At 48.7% G+C, this 20,347-nt stretch overlaps 1 protein-coding gene across 6 annotated transcripts in view; it reads right to left on the bottom strand.

The window, feature by feature from the left end:
- Positions 1–20,347, bottom strand: part of TRIP12 (thyroid hormone receptor interactor 12) — a 2,051,777-nt gene that overhangs the window by 567,140 nt on the left and 1,464,290 nt on the right. For all 6 annotated transcript variants that reach the window (XM_069618297.1, XM_069618300.1, XM_069618299.1 and 3 more), the window contains one exon: positions 18,211–18,362. In XM_069618297.1, coding sequence (XP_069474398.1) covers positions 18,211–18,362 — 152 coding nt within the window. The remainder of the gene's footprint in view (positions 1–18,210; positions 18,363–20,347) is intronic.

Genomic DNA, 20,347 nt, shown 5'->3' with positions numbered 1-20,347 from the left:
ATATTGATTTAAGGACTTTTGCAACTTTTCATTGTTTTGCTCAGCCATTTTTGAATGTCATTTTAAAAGTGTAAGATTTCCAGACTGTTTTTCTCTCTTGTCTGCGGAGGGAAGGTTGTATTCAAATCCTGTACACTGTTCTTTATTCCTAAATACCTGCTGCTCCATTACATCTGTGTAGAATTGCTTATTTGTGAGTTGAGAAATTTGCAGGGGGAAATCCTAACACAAGTGCTATCATTCTAAACAAGCCAAAAAATGTTCTTTTCTCTGTGTTTTATATTTTGTGTTGCTAAAAGATAATTCAACTGTATTACCTACTTTATTTGTATTGTCACTACATTGGTGATTCCTGCCCCATATTTTAAAACATGTGTGATTTGAATTTTAAATAAATATTGCCTTTACCAGCCAGCCCGATTCCTGGTCCATTGTGACCTGGGGGTATTTTGAGAAGGGGTGTGATATGAGTGGTATATCACTCCGAATATTGAACCTATAGACACAATAAAATAAGTATTTCATTTGCGCACTGCATACTAGGCTGATACCACGGTGTATTGCCCGATTGAAATCCCTAACATAGCCAACGAGTTGGCCGCCTTGACCGTAGTAGCACCCACCATGAGGACCTTCTTTCTGAAAGCATCCAGCTTACAGCCTTTATTTTCTGGGGGAGTCGCACACTTGTGCTGGGTACGCACCTTCCGACTTGCTGCTGCTGACACTACCGACTACGGAGTGGGCTGTGATGTCAGTAACTTTGGCATTGACTCCGGTGCCTTGAACTTCTTCTCCAAGTACCCCTTGACCGCAAGCTCTGAACGGATGGCGCATAATCCAAAGCCCTTCCTGCCATACTTGGCCCAAAATGGGGTTAGAGAAGACTGCCTTTCGCCTCTTCCCCATATGAGCCGATAAAAAAACAGTCTTTCCTTTCCTCCTCCGGAATGAGGCCAAACTCATTGCAGGCCTTTGCCATCATGGCATGGAAAGCTCCAATAACATTCGGGGGAGAAGGCTGGGCCATGCTACTGTGAGTATCCAGCTCTGTATCAATATCCCAGGTATCCGCCCGTCTGGGCGACGACGAGACAGTCGAGAGTGTCTGGCGGAACGCTGTCTGGCTCAGACTCCACAAGTTCCCTCTCCTCCTGATCCCAACGAGGAGGGCTGCATGCCCTGGGAGACTGCGCATGAGGCCGAACCGGGGGAAGACCTTCTTGGATGAGGCCCTCTATTGTGAGGGGCTTCCACAAACGACTTCTGACTAAGAATGGTAGACAAGTCCTGCACCAATGGAACCACCAGATCCTGAGGCACAGGGAGGTTGGCATCCACTTACCCAGGAGCGATTGCAGCTTTGTAAGTACCTGCATAGAGAGCAACAAGCGCGGATTGACAAGCGGATATTGAGGCAGGACAGCCCACAGACATCCTGAAGTGGACGGAAGAGAAGGTTGCATGCCCAACACTGAAGGATCTAGGAACTGATGTCCTTACTCCTCCTCCGGACCCGAGTCAAAGTTATAGGTCGACGGCCAATGTTGGAGAATATCCATCAGGAGTATGGACATAAATCCTGCCCCAGAATGCCACAGCGCCTCTCAAGAAGAAGACTGATCCACATCGGCCACCAGCTGCACCGTGGACTTATGCAGTTTCATCATTGACGGGGCAGTAGATGTAGCGGTTGTTAGCAAGGTCGTCGACCGGGCCGCTTGGATGAGGACATGGAGCAGTGTTTGGACGACTCATGGCGCGAAGACGAGTACTGCATGTCCTTAGAAGACTACTTCTTTGTCGACGAGGACGAAAGCAACCTTGACTTCCCCCTGTCCGAAGCAGAGGTCTTGTGTGATTGTTCTGCCGGCTTCTGAGGGCGTGAACACAAGTCCTTTGGCTTATCTGCCCTTGTTGCAGGCTTGCTACGATGGTGACCTCTTGGCCAAAGGAGTAGAAGACCTGCCCCCGCGGGAAGAACCCACCTCCGAAGCCGGATAGACCCAGTCGTTCAACCAGCAAATTATCTGCTGGTTATGGTCCTAGAGTGTACCCGGCAGATAGCACAGTTCCCCACTGAGTGATTGGGGTGTTAGGTAAGATTTCCACAGGGCTGGTAAATCTTCCTTGCCTGGTTCAACTCCAGAACTTTTTGCTTTTCTAGTGAGATATTTTCCATTAACACCTCAGTGAGTGGGAACCTTTTTCCACACTCACCTGTCTTTAACTCTTTTTTATGGGTGTCATTTTTAAGACTCTCCATAGTGTCTTTTTAAAGTTATCATGTTTAACAACTTATTGGCAATAAGTGCCTGTTGTTGCTGGGTTGCCCTAGGGGCTCCCCATTTAACTTTCTTGTGCTAACCTTGAGTGAACTACAGTTCCCAAGGGTAGAAAGGATCTTTGGATCCCTTTTACACTCACTTCTGTGAAACCAGCACACCCCACCTTATGTGGAGTGCTGGGGAGATACAATGTATCCCCTTTCACATTTAAACTGTAACAATTATGTTACAGTGACAAGCTTACCTTTAATGGCTGGAGGCAGTGATACCTTTTACTAATTTGGTGCACCTTTACCGCGTGCTGTAATCACAGCTGCAGTAAAGGCACCTAAGGGTGCTCATTTTTACCAAAATGGCCCCTGTCTTCTTTTTCTGCCATTTTAGTGTTTCTTGTCGTTTCTTGTTCCTTCCCCTGACATTCAGGGCGGGAAAATCCTTTGTTTGAGTTTTGTCTTCGGCGGGAGTCCCCTGACACCCCGCCCAGGCTCCAGTCAGTCTGTAAGCACAGGAAGTGGGGGAGGGGTCCCAAACTTCCCCCTCCTTTGTCTTAGGTCTTCCTTCAACTGGGCCAAATCCCAGTGGGGGGTTGGCTGTCCTGATTGGACAGCCAAACGCCCCTTTCTTGTAAAATGCGGGGAGAGAATGCAGAGGTTGTGTTGCAGTTCCTGATAAATACTGGAAACCTGGAAGCTGAAGTCATGTCGACCACTGGAACCGAAAACCGAAGAAGATGACTAAGGAAAAGCGGCAGGAATGATTTCCAGCGGCCGAAGAGCCTGCTTTGTAACCGGAGCCTGCTGCAGCCCTTCCTTCCGATCGACCTGGGGTCTCCGAAAACGACGACCCGAACCCAGAGCCTGGTGAGACCCACTAGACTCAAGACGACCTGCATTTTGAGCCATCCCGCGGGTTCCTGCGACCATGCGTTCTTGCAATACCCCAATACCCTGGGACCTCCTGCCACTGTGCGGTGCATGGTCTTCCGAATTCCGAATCTCGCTGAAACTTCGTGGGCATCTTGGTCTATCTCCAGAGACACGAATCGAGTCCAAAAAGTCCCCTCACAAGAGTGCTGACCTTTTAAACGATGAGAATTCAACCGCGATTTTCTGTCTTCATCTGTGCTCCTTGAAAAGGCGCCAAACCCGCAGAACCGCATTCAGCCGCGAGAGAAATCTTGCCTAGAGCCTTCTTCATCAATCCCTGCTGCAAAGTCCCTTCTGAGGTCTTGTGTTCAGTCTCCAGGACAAGGAATCCAGTGACCGGGTATTTGGCTGCAGTCCCTGAAGTTCTCCTGCTGCAATCTCTTCTTCATTGCTGAGGTACTGTGTTGGCTTGGGTATATACTTACCTTAAGCCTGTTGGGATTTCTGTGTAGTCCTGGGGTGTTTTCTGTGATTGGGAGGTCCCTCGTCCAGTACACCCAGTCCCACTGCTAGAATCCTGCTGGGGTGTTTTCTGTGAAGCCCCTGGACCCTCTTCTAACCCTAGAAGTAAAGTACTCACTTGTTTGCCCAGTTTTCCTAAGGAAACTCTGGCTTTTGCTACTAAAGAACTTATTCTAACACTGCCTGTTGGTCACTAGTCCTAGTGACACCCCTTCTGCCACTGAGAACACTCATGCTCTAAGGGAAAAGACTTTGAAGGGATTGGGACTTCTGCCTAGAAAAGAAATCAAGTGTTTTTACTTACTTGTAAAGAGTTGGTTGGTAACTGTAATTCTAAGAGTGAACAGTTACAAAAGTTCTTACTGATCTTGGATGTGTGATGCACTATTCTTAAAAGTATGGTTAACATCTTTCCTTCCTTAGCCACTGTTTTGCCAGTCTAAAAGAAAGTAGATGTGAAGGTATTTTACTCTCCTGTGATTAGGTTGTGCCTCTTTACAAAAGTAATGTGTTGGTTTCACCAGATTATTCCTGAAGGGTAATTGTATGAGTGTCCTCCAACTGTTGGTATCACCAGGTTAGTCCTGTTAGGATAACTGTATGAGTGTCCCCCAACTGGGTCTTGCTTCCCCTGACTTGCTGCTAGCCTGTCTTTAATAAGTCTTCATTAGGTTGTTGCCTACCTAGAATATCTATTCAGTAAAGTGTGACATTGGGTTTTACTTTTCCCCTTCATTGTGAAGTTAAAGTAAGTGGGTTTTACTTACCTTGTGTTAGCTGTGTGCCATCCAAAACAAGTTACAAGAGTTATTGCTTATCTCCATCTGGGGTTACCTGATTTCCAAAGCATCTGTAATTGTATATTACATCCATTAGGTTTTGCTCACCTGGTATAACTGTGTGTTATGACAAAAGTAGTGATAGGTTTTTACTGCACCTAGAATAAGTGTTTCACTATTCACCAAAAGTATATTGTCCAGTTGACCGTTTGTGATTTGTTCCAAGAGTCACTGTACAACTGGAAGGGCCTACTGTCCTTGTATTACCAAAAGTAATCTAAAAGTAACCATTGGTCTTTTACTCCCAAAGAATAGGCGTGACCTATACTAAATGTGTATAACAAGGTTTTGACTTCCCTAGAACTACTGTTAGGTGTTCCAAATAAGGTCTATACTTGGGTCTGTGTACTTTCAAGTGTAGTGTTGTGTTTTATATTGTGATTTCATATAATGTTTCAGTATTTACTTAACCCCTAGATTTATCTGGGCCTACTTGTATTTAAATAAATCCTTTATTTTTATAATACATAGTGTTTCAGTGTTTCTTTGGATCATTTGTATTACAATTTTCACTTGTACTGTATCTACTGCCCTCTCTCCCTCCTAAGATAAGCCTGGCTGCTCTGCCTACGCTACCATGTACTCAGGTGGTACAGTCTTATACTAAGAGTGGAGTCTTGTACTGCCTCAGTTGAATGGTTTTACTAGGCCCTTAACTGGACTTCAGAAAAACTGACCTAACAGGGGTACAGGCAGTACAGTCAGCATGGCCATCCCCCCCCTCAAACGTTCTTGAGGCAACAGGTCTCACACGGCCGAAATAACAACTTCTTCCCACAGATGACATGATGTGGCCTGGAAGCACTGAAAGACCACAGGAACAGCGAAGTCTGAGTAGAAAACAAGAGCTAATTCTCAGGAGAGAACACAAGGTGATCCCAACAGTTTGGAGATGGTTGAAATCTGAAGGGAAACCGCAGGGGCGGGGCTATTAATACGCGACATCCCATTGGTGCAGACTAAAGCCCCCAATAAAGACGTTGAGTGTCCTATCAAAGTGTCTGAGTTTTTCCATAGGAAAACCACTACATTAAAGTTAGAGGTTTCCCAGCCTGACAACAGGAAATATTCACAGCATGTGAATCCATGAAAGATCCAACGCTGGAGAAAAAGAGATTACTTACCAACTGGTAATGTTCTTTCAATTGGATATTCCTCCAACGTATTCCACATCTTTGACATGTAATGTCCACAGCTGTGTAGTTCGGAAACTTTTTCGGCAGAAGGCATCCTGCGTCAATGGCGTTGGGTCGATGTCTCTCGAAGGCCTCCGTTGAGGGCGACGTCACCGGATGTTATAAATAGGACGCACGGCACCTGTAGCCTCAGTATGTTTTTTTCCGTCATAACGTGTGACAGGCACATATCCCATGCCTGCGTGACAGCACATAGCCTTGCGGAAACGTAAGCTGCAATTGCATAGGAAATTCTGCAGAGGGGCAGGCTGGGAGGGGGATGTGGAATACGTTGGAGGAACATCCAATCGAAAGAACGTTACCAGTTGGTAAGTAACTTGTTCTTCGAATGGATTGCGTCGTCCAACGTATTACACATCTTTGACAGACTCCCAAAGCAGTACCAGAAAATGGAGGAGGGAGAAGAATTTAGAATACCCAATCAGATGGCAGAATAAAGGACTGCCTTACCAAAGGCCACATCTTGACCATGTAGTGTATCAAGGGAGTAACATTTAAGTAAGGTGTGGGTAGAAGCCCATGTGGTTGCATCACAAATATTCCGAATAGGAACTCTCCACTGTAGGGCTGTGGAAGTAGCCACGCCCCTACTGGAATGAGAACGCACCCTTCAGGAGGGTCATTGCCCGCCAAACGGTAACAGTAATGGTGAGCGTAATCCACCTGGACAAGGTCAGTTTGGTAACAGCCTGGCCCAATCGGTGACCAGCATACCCTACAAAGAGTTGATCATCCACTCTGACCCTGGACATCCTAGAAATATAAAAGCTCAGAGCTCTCCTAGGGTCCAACCTATGGAGTTGCCCGTCTTCCTTACCAGGATGAGGACAGAAAGAAGGAAGAACCACTTTCTGGCACAAATGAAATTCAGACACTACCTTAGGTAGAAAGGATGGACATACCCTCACTACAAACCTATCCTTGTGGAACACAGTAAAGGGCGGCTTAGATGAAAGTGCCTGCAATTCACTCACTCTGCGAGCGGAAGAAACCGCAACCAATAACACAGTCTTGAAAGACATTAACCTCAAAGTACAAGAGTGCAAAGATTCTAACGGAGCACCCATGAGGAATTTCAAAACCAAATTCAGATCCCAAACCAGCACCTGGAAAGGGGACGGTGGGAACACATTAGTGAGGACTTTAAGAAATTGGGAAATCAAAGGAATCTTAAAGTAAGAACATTCTTCAGACGAGCGCTTGAAGATGGACAGCAACGCCAGGTAACCCTTAATGGTACCCACTTGAAGGCCCCTGTGGGCCAAAGAAAGCAAGAAAGACAACTGGGGGGCGTGGCTAACTGCCATGTAGGAAAGACGCACTTTCGGCAAGCTCTGCACAATATGACAAAGATAAGCTGCTAAAATACTTTTTATGGGTGCCTAAAACATCTGTGTGTTGCTGCAACTACTACAGAAGATATCCAGCAGCACTGTCCCAAGTCTCGTGATCCTGCGAGCCCTAACTTGTACGGGGCACCGTGGAACGCCGGAGCTGAGCAGAAAATGGCGCCTGCCGCACTGAGGACTTGAGTGGTGCTGTGTCTGCCGATCCGGACCAACGATCCAAGTCTAGGCGAACCCGGAAGAACCGAAGAGCGGATCGGAGGGCTTAGCGCGCAGCAGAGAAGCTGAGAGAGGAGAGGAGACCGCTGTGACTGCAAAGCAGAAGGTGCGCTTGGAGGCTGTGGCTGGCTCCGACAACCCGACGGTCTTGGAGCACCGTGAGAGGACTGCCTCCCAGGGAAGCTAAGCAAGCTAAACGTAAGACAGAAGCGCCGCGCCCTGGTCGCTGAGTGGAGGTGGTGAGAAAACATTAAAGTAAGGCGGTGTTGCCGTTAGGTGAGTGGAGACCGCTCCTGGAGGAGTTGCTGTGACAGTGCTGGGGCAGGGAGACTCTGACGAAGGAAGGCCTGCTGCAGGGTGCGGAACGAGAGCCCCGAGGACGCGGAAGAAGCCGCAGGAGGAGAAAGACACGCGAGGTGAGGAGAGAAAGGGGGAGGGAAGACCCAGCCAGACTGCCGCACCATTGCACCTCGGGAACTGGGCGACCGCCCCCCCGCTGGATCTTGCCCTCACACTGGAGGTGGACGCTGCGGCATGGGGCTGCAAGGGGCCTGTGGCAGAGCACAGCAGGCGCTCAAAGTGAACATAAGAACTGCTGCTGGGAAATTGGAGAGGCAGTAAGAGGGCAAGCGCTGAGTGGATTGGCGCCGGGGCTGGTGCTGCCTGTCCCATGGCGCTGCGCAAGTAGAGAGCCCAGCACGGATCAGGCTCTGCTCTGGAGGAGAAGGGGGCTGCCCCTTACAACAAACATAAGCGCAGCAGATACCCAGGCGCGATCGAACTGACAGCGCCCTGACTGAGCGGGGGGCCCATGCACCAGCGTGGCTCTCCGCCCTGTGATTACAAAATAAAGGTGGGGTGGGGGGGGGGAGGAGGGGAAAAAGGGAAAAAAAAAAAAGAAAGAACCACGCAAGAGCGGATGATTTGCAAAAGCACCGCGGATCCAAGGTACCACCCAACTCACCCCATGGTGAGTAGATGTGACAACGGCTGGCGCCACGGAACTGCAGTGACCCACTGAGCGGCGCCCCTGCCGGGATGGCACCGGCAATGTGTGCAAAATAACTACGCTGCCTCTCGGTTGCGCAGCTTCTGTGGTAGGCACGGCGCCCCGCCTGAGAATTAGCCTAACCCCCCCCAGCCCTCACAGTGATATCCTCCAAGGGGGCAGGATGAAAACAAAAGCAGACCACCATGGAGACATACGCGGCCGGAGGGCCATCAAGACCTGAAGGCAGCACCAAAAGTACTGCAGCAGCAATGCCCAGGTCTCCTGACGTAGTGTAGAACCAGGTAATTCGCTGATCCTAGAGGCCATCAAGATGCATCAAACGACCAAGGAGAGCAAGATTGACTTAGTAGTCAGATTTGGGCGCATTGCGACAAGATGTCCGCACCATCGCTGGCAGGACTGAAACACTCGAAACCCAGGTTCGAGAAAACACATCGGCCAAAACACAGCTTCTGAAGGATGTTGACGAGCTAGTGCAAAGAGTAAAACACCTGGCAGATAGGGCTGAAGAAGCCAAAGGGCGAGCACGCGCCAGAGGGCACCGAGGGAACCGATCCCACAAACTACGTTGAGAACCTTTTGATACAGGAGATTGGGACTGAGAAACTTTCACAGGGCTTCACTATCGAAAGAGCCCATCGATCCCTCACCAAAAGGCCGCCCCCGGGGGTTCCGTGTAGGCCACAGATAGCAAAAGTACTCTATTATAAAGACAGGGAGACAATTCTGGCATTCTCAAGATCAGGAGGCCAGATCCAAAAGGGGCTCAGCAAAGCTAGCCATATATCCCGATTACACTTTCCAGGGCCGAATGAAAAGAACACAATTTATTTACACAAAAGCGAGATTGAAAAAAGCAGGTTTACGCTACATGCTATTATACCCAGCAAGATTGAAAGTGCTACACAACAATAAAGCTTTTCTGTTCGATACGCCGGCCGAAGCTAGAGAATGGATGGAAGGCGAACAGATCCAGGACCTTGAAGTAAAAGGGCACAAAACACGCTGAGCCACATGTGCAGTAGACACAAGAAAGACCCGCTATTAAACGTGGCACACACAAAATAGACTGAACACTTATCTAAGCGCAGCTAGATCGATTACTTACAGGAGCCATACCGGAGATGGGCTGCTCCTAAGGAAGAGCAGACTAAGCAGATTCCGTCTGCCCCAGAAGTTATTTGGGTATATTTAACTCACCTGTAGGGCACCAGGAGACGTGTACACGGTCAAATGGAGCAGAAACGGGGTAGTCATAACGGAGGAAACCCCGCTGGGCAGTTTTTGTTGCAGGGGATTTTGAAGTTTAAGGGGGGAGGGAATATGGGAGTTGGCATTAGGATTGGGGACCACACAGGGAAAAGACTAGACCACCCAGAGCTTTAACAACCGCCGAAACTGGAAAAGAAGCCGACAGTGATGCCACCCTTGAGAACACTTGGGTATTCAAAAAGCATGGCGGACAAGATCAGAATTATGACATGGAGCGACAGGGGAATGAACAGCTTTGTCAAGCAACGCCGCATCCACACACATAAAACGGAGTAAGGTCGGAATCGCCCCACTACAAGAGACTCATCTGGACGCACGCAAGCTTGAAAAGTTAGCCAAAACCTGGAGAAAAACACTGATGGGCTCCACTTACGCCAGGGGGGGGGGTCCTGATTTGGATTGATCCAACCATCCACCTCAAGCTAATAAGCACGAAAACAGACGACGAAGGCAGGATGGCTTTGGTACATGGCACCATAGAAGGAAAGGAAGTCTGTCTAATAAGTACTTATGCCCGTAACCACGACACAACAATTTTCTTCCACTCACTATATAGACGACTTAGCTCTTACAGAGATAGTACCCTGATTGGGGGGATGCAGGGAGGTTGGGGGGGAAATCGCAATTGCACCCTGTACCCTCGCAAAGAGATCAGACGATAAACACCCGCCCATCCCCGCCTGCCAAAATATTAACTGCACTGACACAACAACTCAAGCTCAAAGATATATAGAGGGAACAACACCCAGAACAACGGGAGTACTCCTTTTATTCCCCTCCACATGCAATCTACACCAGGCTAGACTATATATTTGTAAGTGAAGAGCAACAAGCCATGTTTGGGGACACACAATACCTACCTAGAGTGATATCTGACCACTCCCCACTCGCAGCCACCTGGATGGTGTTCGCACCTAGACCTCCCATACCCACATGGAGGGTTAGAAGTGAGGCCATTTTAGATGCAGCCTTTCACGAACAAAATCAGGAAAAGCACACAAGACTTATGGCAGATTAATGAAAACAGCGTGCGACACATTGGCACAGTATGGGAGGCATACAAAGTGGTCATGAGGGGAGAAATGATTGCAGCAGTGGGGGGAGCCCAGAGATCCATCATAGCCTCACTAGAGCACACTGAAAAAAAGCTGAGGGAACTAGAAGCGAAGGCTAACTCGAAACCTGAACATTTACAAAAGCAGGTTGAGCTCAGACAGGCCTGCTTAACATACTGGCATTAAACTGGAGAAACTTAGCTACACGAAATACATTGAAAGAAGCCATGCCCTGGGTGACAAACCTGGAAAACTACTAGCTTGGCTGTACAAAAGCGAAGCCCCCAGGACACCCATTTGCCATATCCACAAACTGGATGGCTAAGTAGTACACACACACACACAGACCGAAATAAACTGTGTTTTCCGAGTTTTATCAAGACCTCTACGCCAGCACCCAGTCGCCCACAGGCACTGAAATAGAAGACGTCCTAGACGTCATCAAGCTGCCTAAATTAGACATACAAACGGCAGAGGCCCTGGATGAACCCATTATCCCAGAAGTAGTGGTGGTAAACATCAGATCCCTGCCGTCCGGAAAACCCCAGGCACTGACGGGCTCCCAGGGGAGTTTTACAAAGTGTATGATGACGTCTTGGCGCCACTCCTAGTCCAAGTGTTTAATGAGGCGTATGAAGCGGGCACCTTCACAGAAACCATGAGAGAAGCCGTAATCACCCCACTATTAAAACCCAGTAAAGACGGCGAGGAGTGCAGCTAATACAGACCCTTATCCATGTTAAACTCAGATAACAAGATCCTGACGGCATTACTAGAGAAAAAACTGCGTAAAGTAGTCCCTCTATTGATCCACCAAGACCAGACGGGATATGTGCCAGGGCAAACCATTACCGAAAATCTGTGCAGATTACACCATGTTATATACATTACTAATAACAGACCCGAGAAATGTGCAGGTGTCGTCCCTGGATGCCACCAAAGCTTTAAATTCAGTCAGATGGGATTGGCTGTATGCCACCATGACAAAAATGGGGATTGGACCAGTCTTTTTGAAGTGGACCAAACTCATATATACTGACCCTATTGCCAGAGTGCGCACGAACAAAACATACTCTGATAAATGGTATCTCCACAAGGGCACGCGACAGGGATGCCCACTATCCCCCATGCTATATATCATAGCCATCGAACCTGTAGCTGCTTATCTACGACAGGAATATGGAGATGCGGGCATAGTAAGAGACGGGGTAACCCATTTATTATCAATGTACGCTGACGACACACTCCTATACTTAAATAACCCGGAACACATGCTGCCATACATCTTAGAGACACTGGACGGGTTTGATCGATACACATGGATCCAAATCAATAAAGAAAAATCGTGCCTTTTCCCTATAGCTGCCCTGAGTGAAGATGGAATTAAGAGCCTCCCCGCTATGGCCTTCCAGTGGAAGACTACCTCCTTCAAATACTTGGGAATCACCATCCACCGCAACCCCAAAACTGAACACACACTGAACACGGTAAGAGCTAGAGAAATCAATGGACTTCTGGGGTAAACTGCCGCTCTCAGTGGCAGGAAGGGCTGGACTTCTTAAAAGGGTGGCGTTGCCTCCACTCCTGCATTGATTTACCAACGTCCCATTTAATATCCCCCCGTCAGTTCTTTAAAGACTTAGATAAACTCTGCAGACGATTCCTCTGGCAGGGAGGGAGACAAAGTTGCGCTAGAAGAGCTACAAAGACCCTACAAAAGGGGAGGCCTGAAAATCCCCAATCTCGAATTGAACTACTTAGCGAGTCAACTGAAGCATGTAATGAAATGGATGTCGGATGAGATCACCACTGACGCCCAACTCCTGCAACCGGCCATCCCCCAGATGCTCCCCAGAGACTTACTATGGGTCCCAGCAAACGCAACACAAAACAGCCCATACTTGGCGAAACTAGGGATTCAGATTTGGAAACGAGCCTGAAAGATGGTGAAGATAAACGACCCGTACACACCCCAGATCCCTATCGCTGCAATCATGGCAAGCAGACCTTGGGGGGAAAAGAGAGGTAAGAAATGGATGGGAGCCCTGCGGAGTAGCTACACTGGGAGACCTGGTGAATTAGCAGGGGAACTTAACATTCACTGAACTGTATGAAACCACGAGTCTGCCAACAGGACAGTTCCTGCTTCACGGAGCAGTGAAGAGGCTCATGGACAGATGGCCAGAGGTCAAGAACCTAGAAACTGAGCATGAGGTTATAGAGAACATGCTGACTGCAGCCGAAGGAGGACATGAAGCCTCAAGGCTTTACGAAACATTACTGGACAACACAACCAAATAAGAACTCAAATGTAAAGCGAAATGGGAATGGGAGTTGGGCTTAGAATTCGAGGATTAGGAATGGGAGAACCATAACCCAGTACCACAAAAAGATCTCCAGGAATGCCCGATTGCAGCTCATACAGTTCTACATCACCAACAGGGCGTACCTCACACCAAGTGGTCTCCAAGTTTAAAGGGGCGGGAGTCGAAGAATGTCCGAGTCGAAGAATGTCCTAAATGCAAAGAACCTAGGGTGGGAATGACACACATGTTTTGGAAATGCCAGACAATATAATCCTTTTGGACACAGATAGCAGCAAAGGTGGCAGAGACAGACATCGAACTAGATGTGCAAACGCTAATGGCATGCATCTCGGGCAAATATAAAAAAAGCAGGAAGAACAAACCCTTAAACAAGCTCAAGGACCTGATATACATATTAGCGAAGAGACGCATTGCTATGGGATGGAAAAGTACCAAAAGCCCAAGCGTGACACTTTGATGGGAGGATCTGCACAAATGGGTGACAGCGTAATCTGGGGCGTGGGAGAATGCACTGCGAGAACAGAAATTAGGCGTCAGCGAAGACTTACACAATGGGTGGCGCTCATGGTGCCACAATTTAATCCAAGAGAAGATGCCACCACGGATGAAGCAGGTAGCCCATGAGCTACGACCGGTAAAGGCAGAACTGAAGAACAAACGGTGGTCTTGGGAGGGTGGGGAGGGGAGGGAGTTCCATGTGCAAACATAATTAATGCATTGATGATGTAACCAGTTAGGTTGATGTTTAAAATTAATAAACATATTAAAAAAAATAAAAAAAGACAAAACCATGGGAATGGAACACTGAACAGGATCAACATTTTGTCCTTTGCACCAGTCGCAAAACTGACGCCAACGGTACAGGGATCTTGTTGCTGGCCGCAAGCAACACCTCCATCACGTCATCCGGGAGGTCCCATTCCTTATACCTCAACCTTTCAGATACCAAGCGTGAAGTTTGAGGGCCCTGACCTCTGGATGGAGAACCTGACCTCCCCCCATCCCCCCACACCCCCGACCCCGGCCTCCCAGACGCACGAGAGCAGATCCTCTCGGTAGGGAAGACGGTGTGGAGGGCAGATTGACATTTCTAGAAGGTCCAGGTACCACGCTCCCCTGGTCCAATCCAGAGCAATTAGGATCATGTGGGATCCGAACCTCTGTAACCTCCTTAACACTTGAGGGATGACAGGGACTGGAGGAAACTCGTACAAGTGGGAATGACCAATCCACTACGAATTAGTCTCCTAAGGCTCCTCTCTGAGGAAATTCCCTTGAGAAGAATCTCTCGCACTTCCGGTTGGCACTGGTGGCGAAGTGATCCACTTGTAGGGTTCCCCAAGGGGCAAAGATCTCCAGAAGGACTTCCTGAGCCAACTCCCACTCGTGAGAGATTGTGCTCTGCCTGCTCAGAGCGTCCGCCGCCGTATTGTCCTCTCTGGCCAGATGAACTGCTGGGAGTGAAATTCCCTGCTGGATTGTCCTGAACCAGAGCTGCATTGCCTCTCTGCACAACGGGAGTGACCCCCCCCCATTGTGTTGAGGTAATGCATGGCCACTGTGTTGTCTGTCATGATCAGGACACTCTTCCCCTGCACAGACGTCAGAAAAGCCTTCAGGGCCAGCCTGATACGCTCAGCTCTAACAGGTTGATGTGATGTTTGGACTCCGATGGAGACCAACGACTGCTGGCAGTCAAGTCGTCGGCATGAGCTCCGCATCCTGTGAGGGAAACGTCCATCAGTACAGTCACCTCCGACCTCGGTTGCCAATAACGTCTCCCCCTTCATCGGGTTTCCCTCGTTGGCCCACCACAGAAGATCCTGGGAGATCGAGAGTGGAATCTGAACAGCATGCGACATCTTGCCCGACCACTGCATCTTGAGGACCCATTGCAGGGATCTCATCCTCAGCCTGGCCTCTGGCACCAGAAAAATGCAGGATGCCATGAGGCCGAGCAACCTTAAGAATTCGAAAACCGGGAGACTCTGGGCATGCTGAAACTTGTCCACCATCTGCACAATGTGATGAGCCCTCACCTTGGGAGGCAAGCACTTCCAAGGACATGTCCAACAAAGCCCCGATGTACTGAAGCTGTTGGGAAAGTGTCAGATGCGACTTCTTGAAATTGAGGGAGAAGCCCAGCATGTGGAGGGAGCGGCAGGTGAGACCGTGGTGAGCCAATGCTTGCTCGGGAGAGCGTGCACGGATCAACCAGTCATCCAGGTAGGGGTAGATGTGAATCTCCCTCCCCTTGAGATACGCTGCCACCACCACCATTAGCTTGGTGAAGACCCTCGGGCGGAGGTTAATCGGAATGGCAGGACCCGAAACTGAAAGGGCGAGTCGCCAGCCGCAAACCTCAGGTACTTTCTGTGCTTGGGATGAATCAGCACATGCAAATAAGCATCCTGTAGGTCCAGAGACACCAACCAATCCTGAAGTTGAAGGGCCTGGAGGACTTGAGAAAGAGTTATCTTGAATTTGTCCTTCCTGAGAAGTTTGTTCAACCAATGCAAATGGGTCTCACTCCCCTGTCTTTCTTCGGAATCAAAAAATATGGGTAATACCAACCGTTGTTACTCTCCGCTACAGGCACCAGTTCTATAGCGCCCTTCTCTAGCAGGGTCAAGATTTCCTGCACAAGGAGCGTATCTGGAAGCTTCCAAGAGATTCCTCTGTGGATTGTTGTGAGGCTGCTGTAGGAAGGGAAGGCAGTAGCCGTGGGCTATTGTATCTAGAACCCACGCATCCGAAGTAATGGCTCTCCATTCTTCGAGATGCTGAGACAGTCTGCGGGGAACCATGGGACATGGCCTCATGACTGTTTAGGAGCGGCAGCGCCTGAAGGCAAAGGGGCAGCTGCCTGAGCGGCTTGGGCACCTCTATTTACCCAACCACCACAGGTACTTTTACGCTGACCCCTTTGACTGGCGGCTCCTCTCGTTCTAAATAGGAGGAGTAGTAACAAAAAGACCCTGCTCTCCACTACTGTTCCCTAGGACGAAAAGGCGGAGGTTGACCTACAGCTGCGCTCAAAAACTTAGCAGCAGCTATAGAGGTCTGCAACCTCTCAAGGCTCTCATCAGCCTTGCTGACCAACAAATGCGCGCCAAGGGCATGTTCAAAAGACGGGCTTGCACATCCGGAGCAAAACCCAACTTCCGCAACCACGCAAATCTGTGTATAACGATGCTCGCAGCCATGGACCGGCTAACACTGTCGGTCGTGTCCAAACTGTACTGAAGGGATTCACACATGGCATCCTTGCCATCTTGCACGAGAGCAAGGAACCCACCACCATCTCCCCTTTTGGGAATATGCTCAGCCGCTAGAGAAACAATTCCACAGTGTGTGTGAAAACCTTGCCAAGGCACAAGTAGAGTTGGCTGACTTCAACGCCATACTCCCCCGCCGAAAACACCTTTCGTTCCCAACCGTCGAAGCGTTTGTCATCCCTATCAGGAGGGATGGTAGGGTACGCCGCCTGCCTCGAGGTGGCTGTAGTCACCTGAATCACCAAACTCTCAGGAGTGGGGTGAAATGAAAAGGTAGATGGGGTCGCTACCAGAAGGGCAGTATTTTTGGGTTAACGATTTGTGAACAGCCGGAAGAGATTCCGGTGACTGCCAAGCAGCCACCACCCTTTTCTGTAATGTCAGATGAAAAGGTAATACCGGGTCAGAAAATGGACCATGATCTAATATGTCCGTTAGATGATCCTGCTCCTGCTCCTCCTACTTACGCCAACGGTACAGGGATCTTGTTGCTGGCCGCCTGGCCGAAAGCAACACCTCCATCCAAGTCTTGTCTCAGAACAGCCGAGGCTCTGGAGTCCATGACAGGCCTCACAGACTTGGAAGTAGCCTTCCTGGGAGGATCCACAGTACCAGGGATCTCCAACAGTAAATTTCGCCAAAAGGCCCTGACAGCATCCAGTGGGCCGATGGCTTTGGCGTTGACAAGGGCACCGAGGGCCGATACGAAGGCAAAGCTTCGACGTCCGTATCAGACGGACACATCATCGATGGAGTCAACGCCGACCTCGAGCCCTTAGCACGTTACTGCGGTCTCACTTGGGACGAGGACCGAGACCTGGAAGCATGTCTCTTGCGACCATCCTGAGCCTTGTCCGAAAGGGACCTCGAAGGTTCCCGATGAGGATTGCGCCGAGGAACCGAGCCCGAAGGCGTGCAAGCATGGATCAAGACCATTCCTTGCCAGCTTTGTCAGAAGGCACGGACAGAACTGTGCCCTGCGATTGGAAAATCGCCAACATCTGCTCCCTAAAGGCAGCCCATTCCTCCGGGGTCGAGGACTTAGTTGGACAAGCCACTTTCCTTGCAGTGCCATCCTCCGAGGAGGACGGGGAAGGTGACCGGTGACAGCGCTTCCGAGAATTCCGGGACGAGGTCGAAAGGCGGGAACCACTCCGGGACCGAGACCCCCGGTACTCCTTCCGACACGGAGAGTCACCACTCGAATAATCGGTGGAAATACCCTTGGACTTGGATTTACGGGACTGACTGGATCTAGAACCCCTTCCTACCTGAAGCTTTCCGTTACGTTCCCGCAAGGCCTTAGCAGTTACCGACTGCCATTTGGAACAGTCGGTGTCGTGACTCTCACCCAAGCACCACAAACAAATGCGATGCAGGTCGGTAATCAACATTTTTGACTTGCAGTCCCGGCACGTTTTGAAGCCAGGCCACGGAGTCGGAGGGGTTGAAGAACAAGACATGTTCACGAGGAATACAAGAGGCGCGCAGAGTCTCCGAAGCAAACCCGTTTGCAGAAAAAACAGAACTGAGGCTCTGTGCGTCCTATTTATAACATCCGTTGACATCGCCCTCGACGGAGGCCTTCGAGGGACATCGACACGATCAACGCAGGACGACCTCTGCCAAAAAAGTTTCCGAACTAAATCGCTGTGGACATTACATGTCGAAGATGTGGAATACGTTGGAGGACACAATCCATTCGAGGTACATTTCATAATAATGACCCAAGAGAAATTCTTTCAAGTTACATTGATACACATGGGACCATACTGCAACATTTTATTTGCCCAAAAGTAAACAATGCCTTCTAGACAATTTAAAAATTAAATACAAAAATGGTTAATAGTACAAGCATAAGAAATAGCTAGCTTCAAAGCAGTTTCCATTAAGTTGCACGGTAGAGGGAAAACAAAGGACATTTTAATGATTGAAACATCAATGCATGGAAATAACGGAGTCAAGGGGGTAAACCACATTTATTCCTTACCTGCTGCCAGTACCATTTCCACTTGGAAAATCATGCACTTTTACTGGAAATTGTTCCATTTGACTGAGGCAGTTGTTCATTTTGTGCACTAATGAAAGTAAAGGTCCATTTCCCATTGGCTCCAATCGAGAAAGTGGTTCTTCTCCAGGAAGCTGAAATTTCAAATGAATGTAAAATGTCACAAAATATAGTTCTGAATTTAACATGCCCTTGTGATAGATATAGCTGGTGACTGTGTAGGGGGGACAGCATCATAACTGGGTTGATTACATATACATTAATAGGTAGCTGTGGCATACCGACTACAAACCCAGGAAACCAAAGTGCCCGCTTGACATTTGACAACTGCCAAGGATCATAACTGGGAGGGTCACAACACTTGAACACCAAGATGGCTCCTTCGAAGCCTCGCGCTGCACTTCTCTGCATCTGGAACACGAGTGTGCTATGAGTATGGAGACTGACTAGAGTATCGGCCGGAGACTGGTCGCGGGACAGGTGAGGCACCAGCAATGTGAGAATCGGAGGACACAGCCATCCAAGTGGAGATGGAAGATTGAAAAGGAAACAAATCGCTGGCTGAATTAATGAAATCTCACCCTTGTCAACGAGAGTGGTAAAAACGCGTTCAGAATTCCTGAACTTTAAGAGAACAGGGGTCAATTGAACATGGCACAGAACATAAGGGAACAGAGTGCACACCACTAATAAGATCCTGCTGAGATACTCTGCAGTTAACCCTCAGTTAAAAAGCCTGGAGCACCAAAGATATAGGCAAATAACAAATGCAGTTTCAATGGAACTCTTTTCCACCCATCCAGACCTACATTTGTTGATATACACTAACTTACTTGCAAAACCAAACCAATACCCAACATAGCACAGCCCTGGCTGCAAGCTAAGAATTGGTGCAGTAACAATGAGAGACTACACAACACGTATCTGCTTGGTATTAGGTAACCCACCTTTTGATATACGTTTCTACTACACAAGTTGGTAATGTGACTGAGCAGCCAGGCCTATCTCGAGGGGGGTAAATGTGAGTTTCAGCGCTGTACAAATGAAATCTGTAAATACAGGTAACCAATTAACACTTATACTCAAGGCTTCAGTAATAAACGGCATGCATTACGTACCGTAATAGCATTTCTGATTATTGTATCTGCTTAGATTCACATGCTATGCATATGGTCCAGTGGTAACCGCGGAGTATTGCATCTTCACTTTCGGGGACCGAAAGGGGATGTCGGCATAGGCGTGTCTGTAACACTATCCCTATCGTGACGTGTAGTGTACACAAAATCCCTCACGGGCCGAGGTCCCTCCGGTTGTATTTTTTCTGCCTTGAGGGGGCCCAAGGCTATTGTGAGTGAGTACATAAAGAGAGAAAGTAGTAAGACGTCTATGTTCCTTCCACCCCGAGCGGTAAGTAATGTATGTCTTCTGATGCTTGTTAATCTGCTTAGAATCACATGCTGTGCATAGACTAGCGAGCAGTACCCAGAGTTGGAGGTGGGTTGTGAGAAGGAACAGTAGAGAAAAGGTGTCTTAGTACTGCATGTCCCACCTGAGAATCAGACCTAGAATGGGTGTCTAGGCAATAGTGTTTTGTAAAGGTGTGTACAGAACTCCAGGTTGCCGCTTTGCAAATGGACTCTAGGGAAACATTTGCAATGAATGCTATGGATGACCCAGTGCCCAGAGTAGAATGTGCTCTAGGCTTGAAGGGCAGTTCTCTCTTAGCAAGAGAAACCTAGTGTGATGCAGTTACCAATCCACCTTGAGATAGATGATTTAGAGACAGGATCCCCTTCTCTACCAGCCGCCACTGAAATGAAAAATTGGTTTGTTTTCCTCAGTGGTTTAGTTCTTTCCAGATAGAACATGACAGCCCTGTGCACATCTAGTGTGTGTAGGCTTCTTTCTGCCATGCTAGTGGGATTCTGGAAAAAGGTAGGTGGTTCAATCGATTGGTTTACATGGAACTTTGAGATTAATTTAGGCGCAAATCTGGGGTGAGTGCGCAGAACTACCTTATCCCTGTGGACTCTAAAGGGGTCTAGAACAGAAAGTGCCTGTAGTTCGCTAACCTTTCTAATAGAGGTGATAGCCACTAGGAAGGACGTTTTATAAGTCA

Source organism: Ambystoma mexicanum, chromosome 10 (genome assembly GCF_040938575.1).
Source record: "Ambystoma mexicanum isolate Mex_15411 chromosome 10, UKY_AmexF1_1, whole genome shotgun sequence".
Taxonomy (NCBI): Eukaryota; Metazoa; Chordata; class Amphibia; order Caudata; family Ambystomatidae; genus Ambystoma; species Ambystoma mexicanum.
This window is presented reverse-complemented; position numbering and strand designations above follow the sequence as displayed.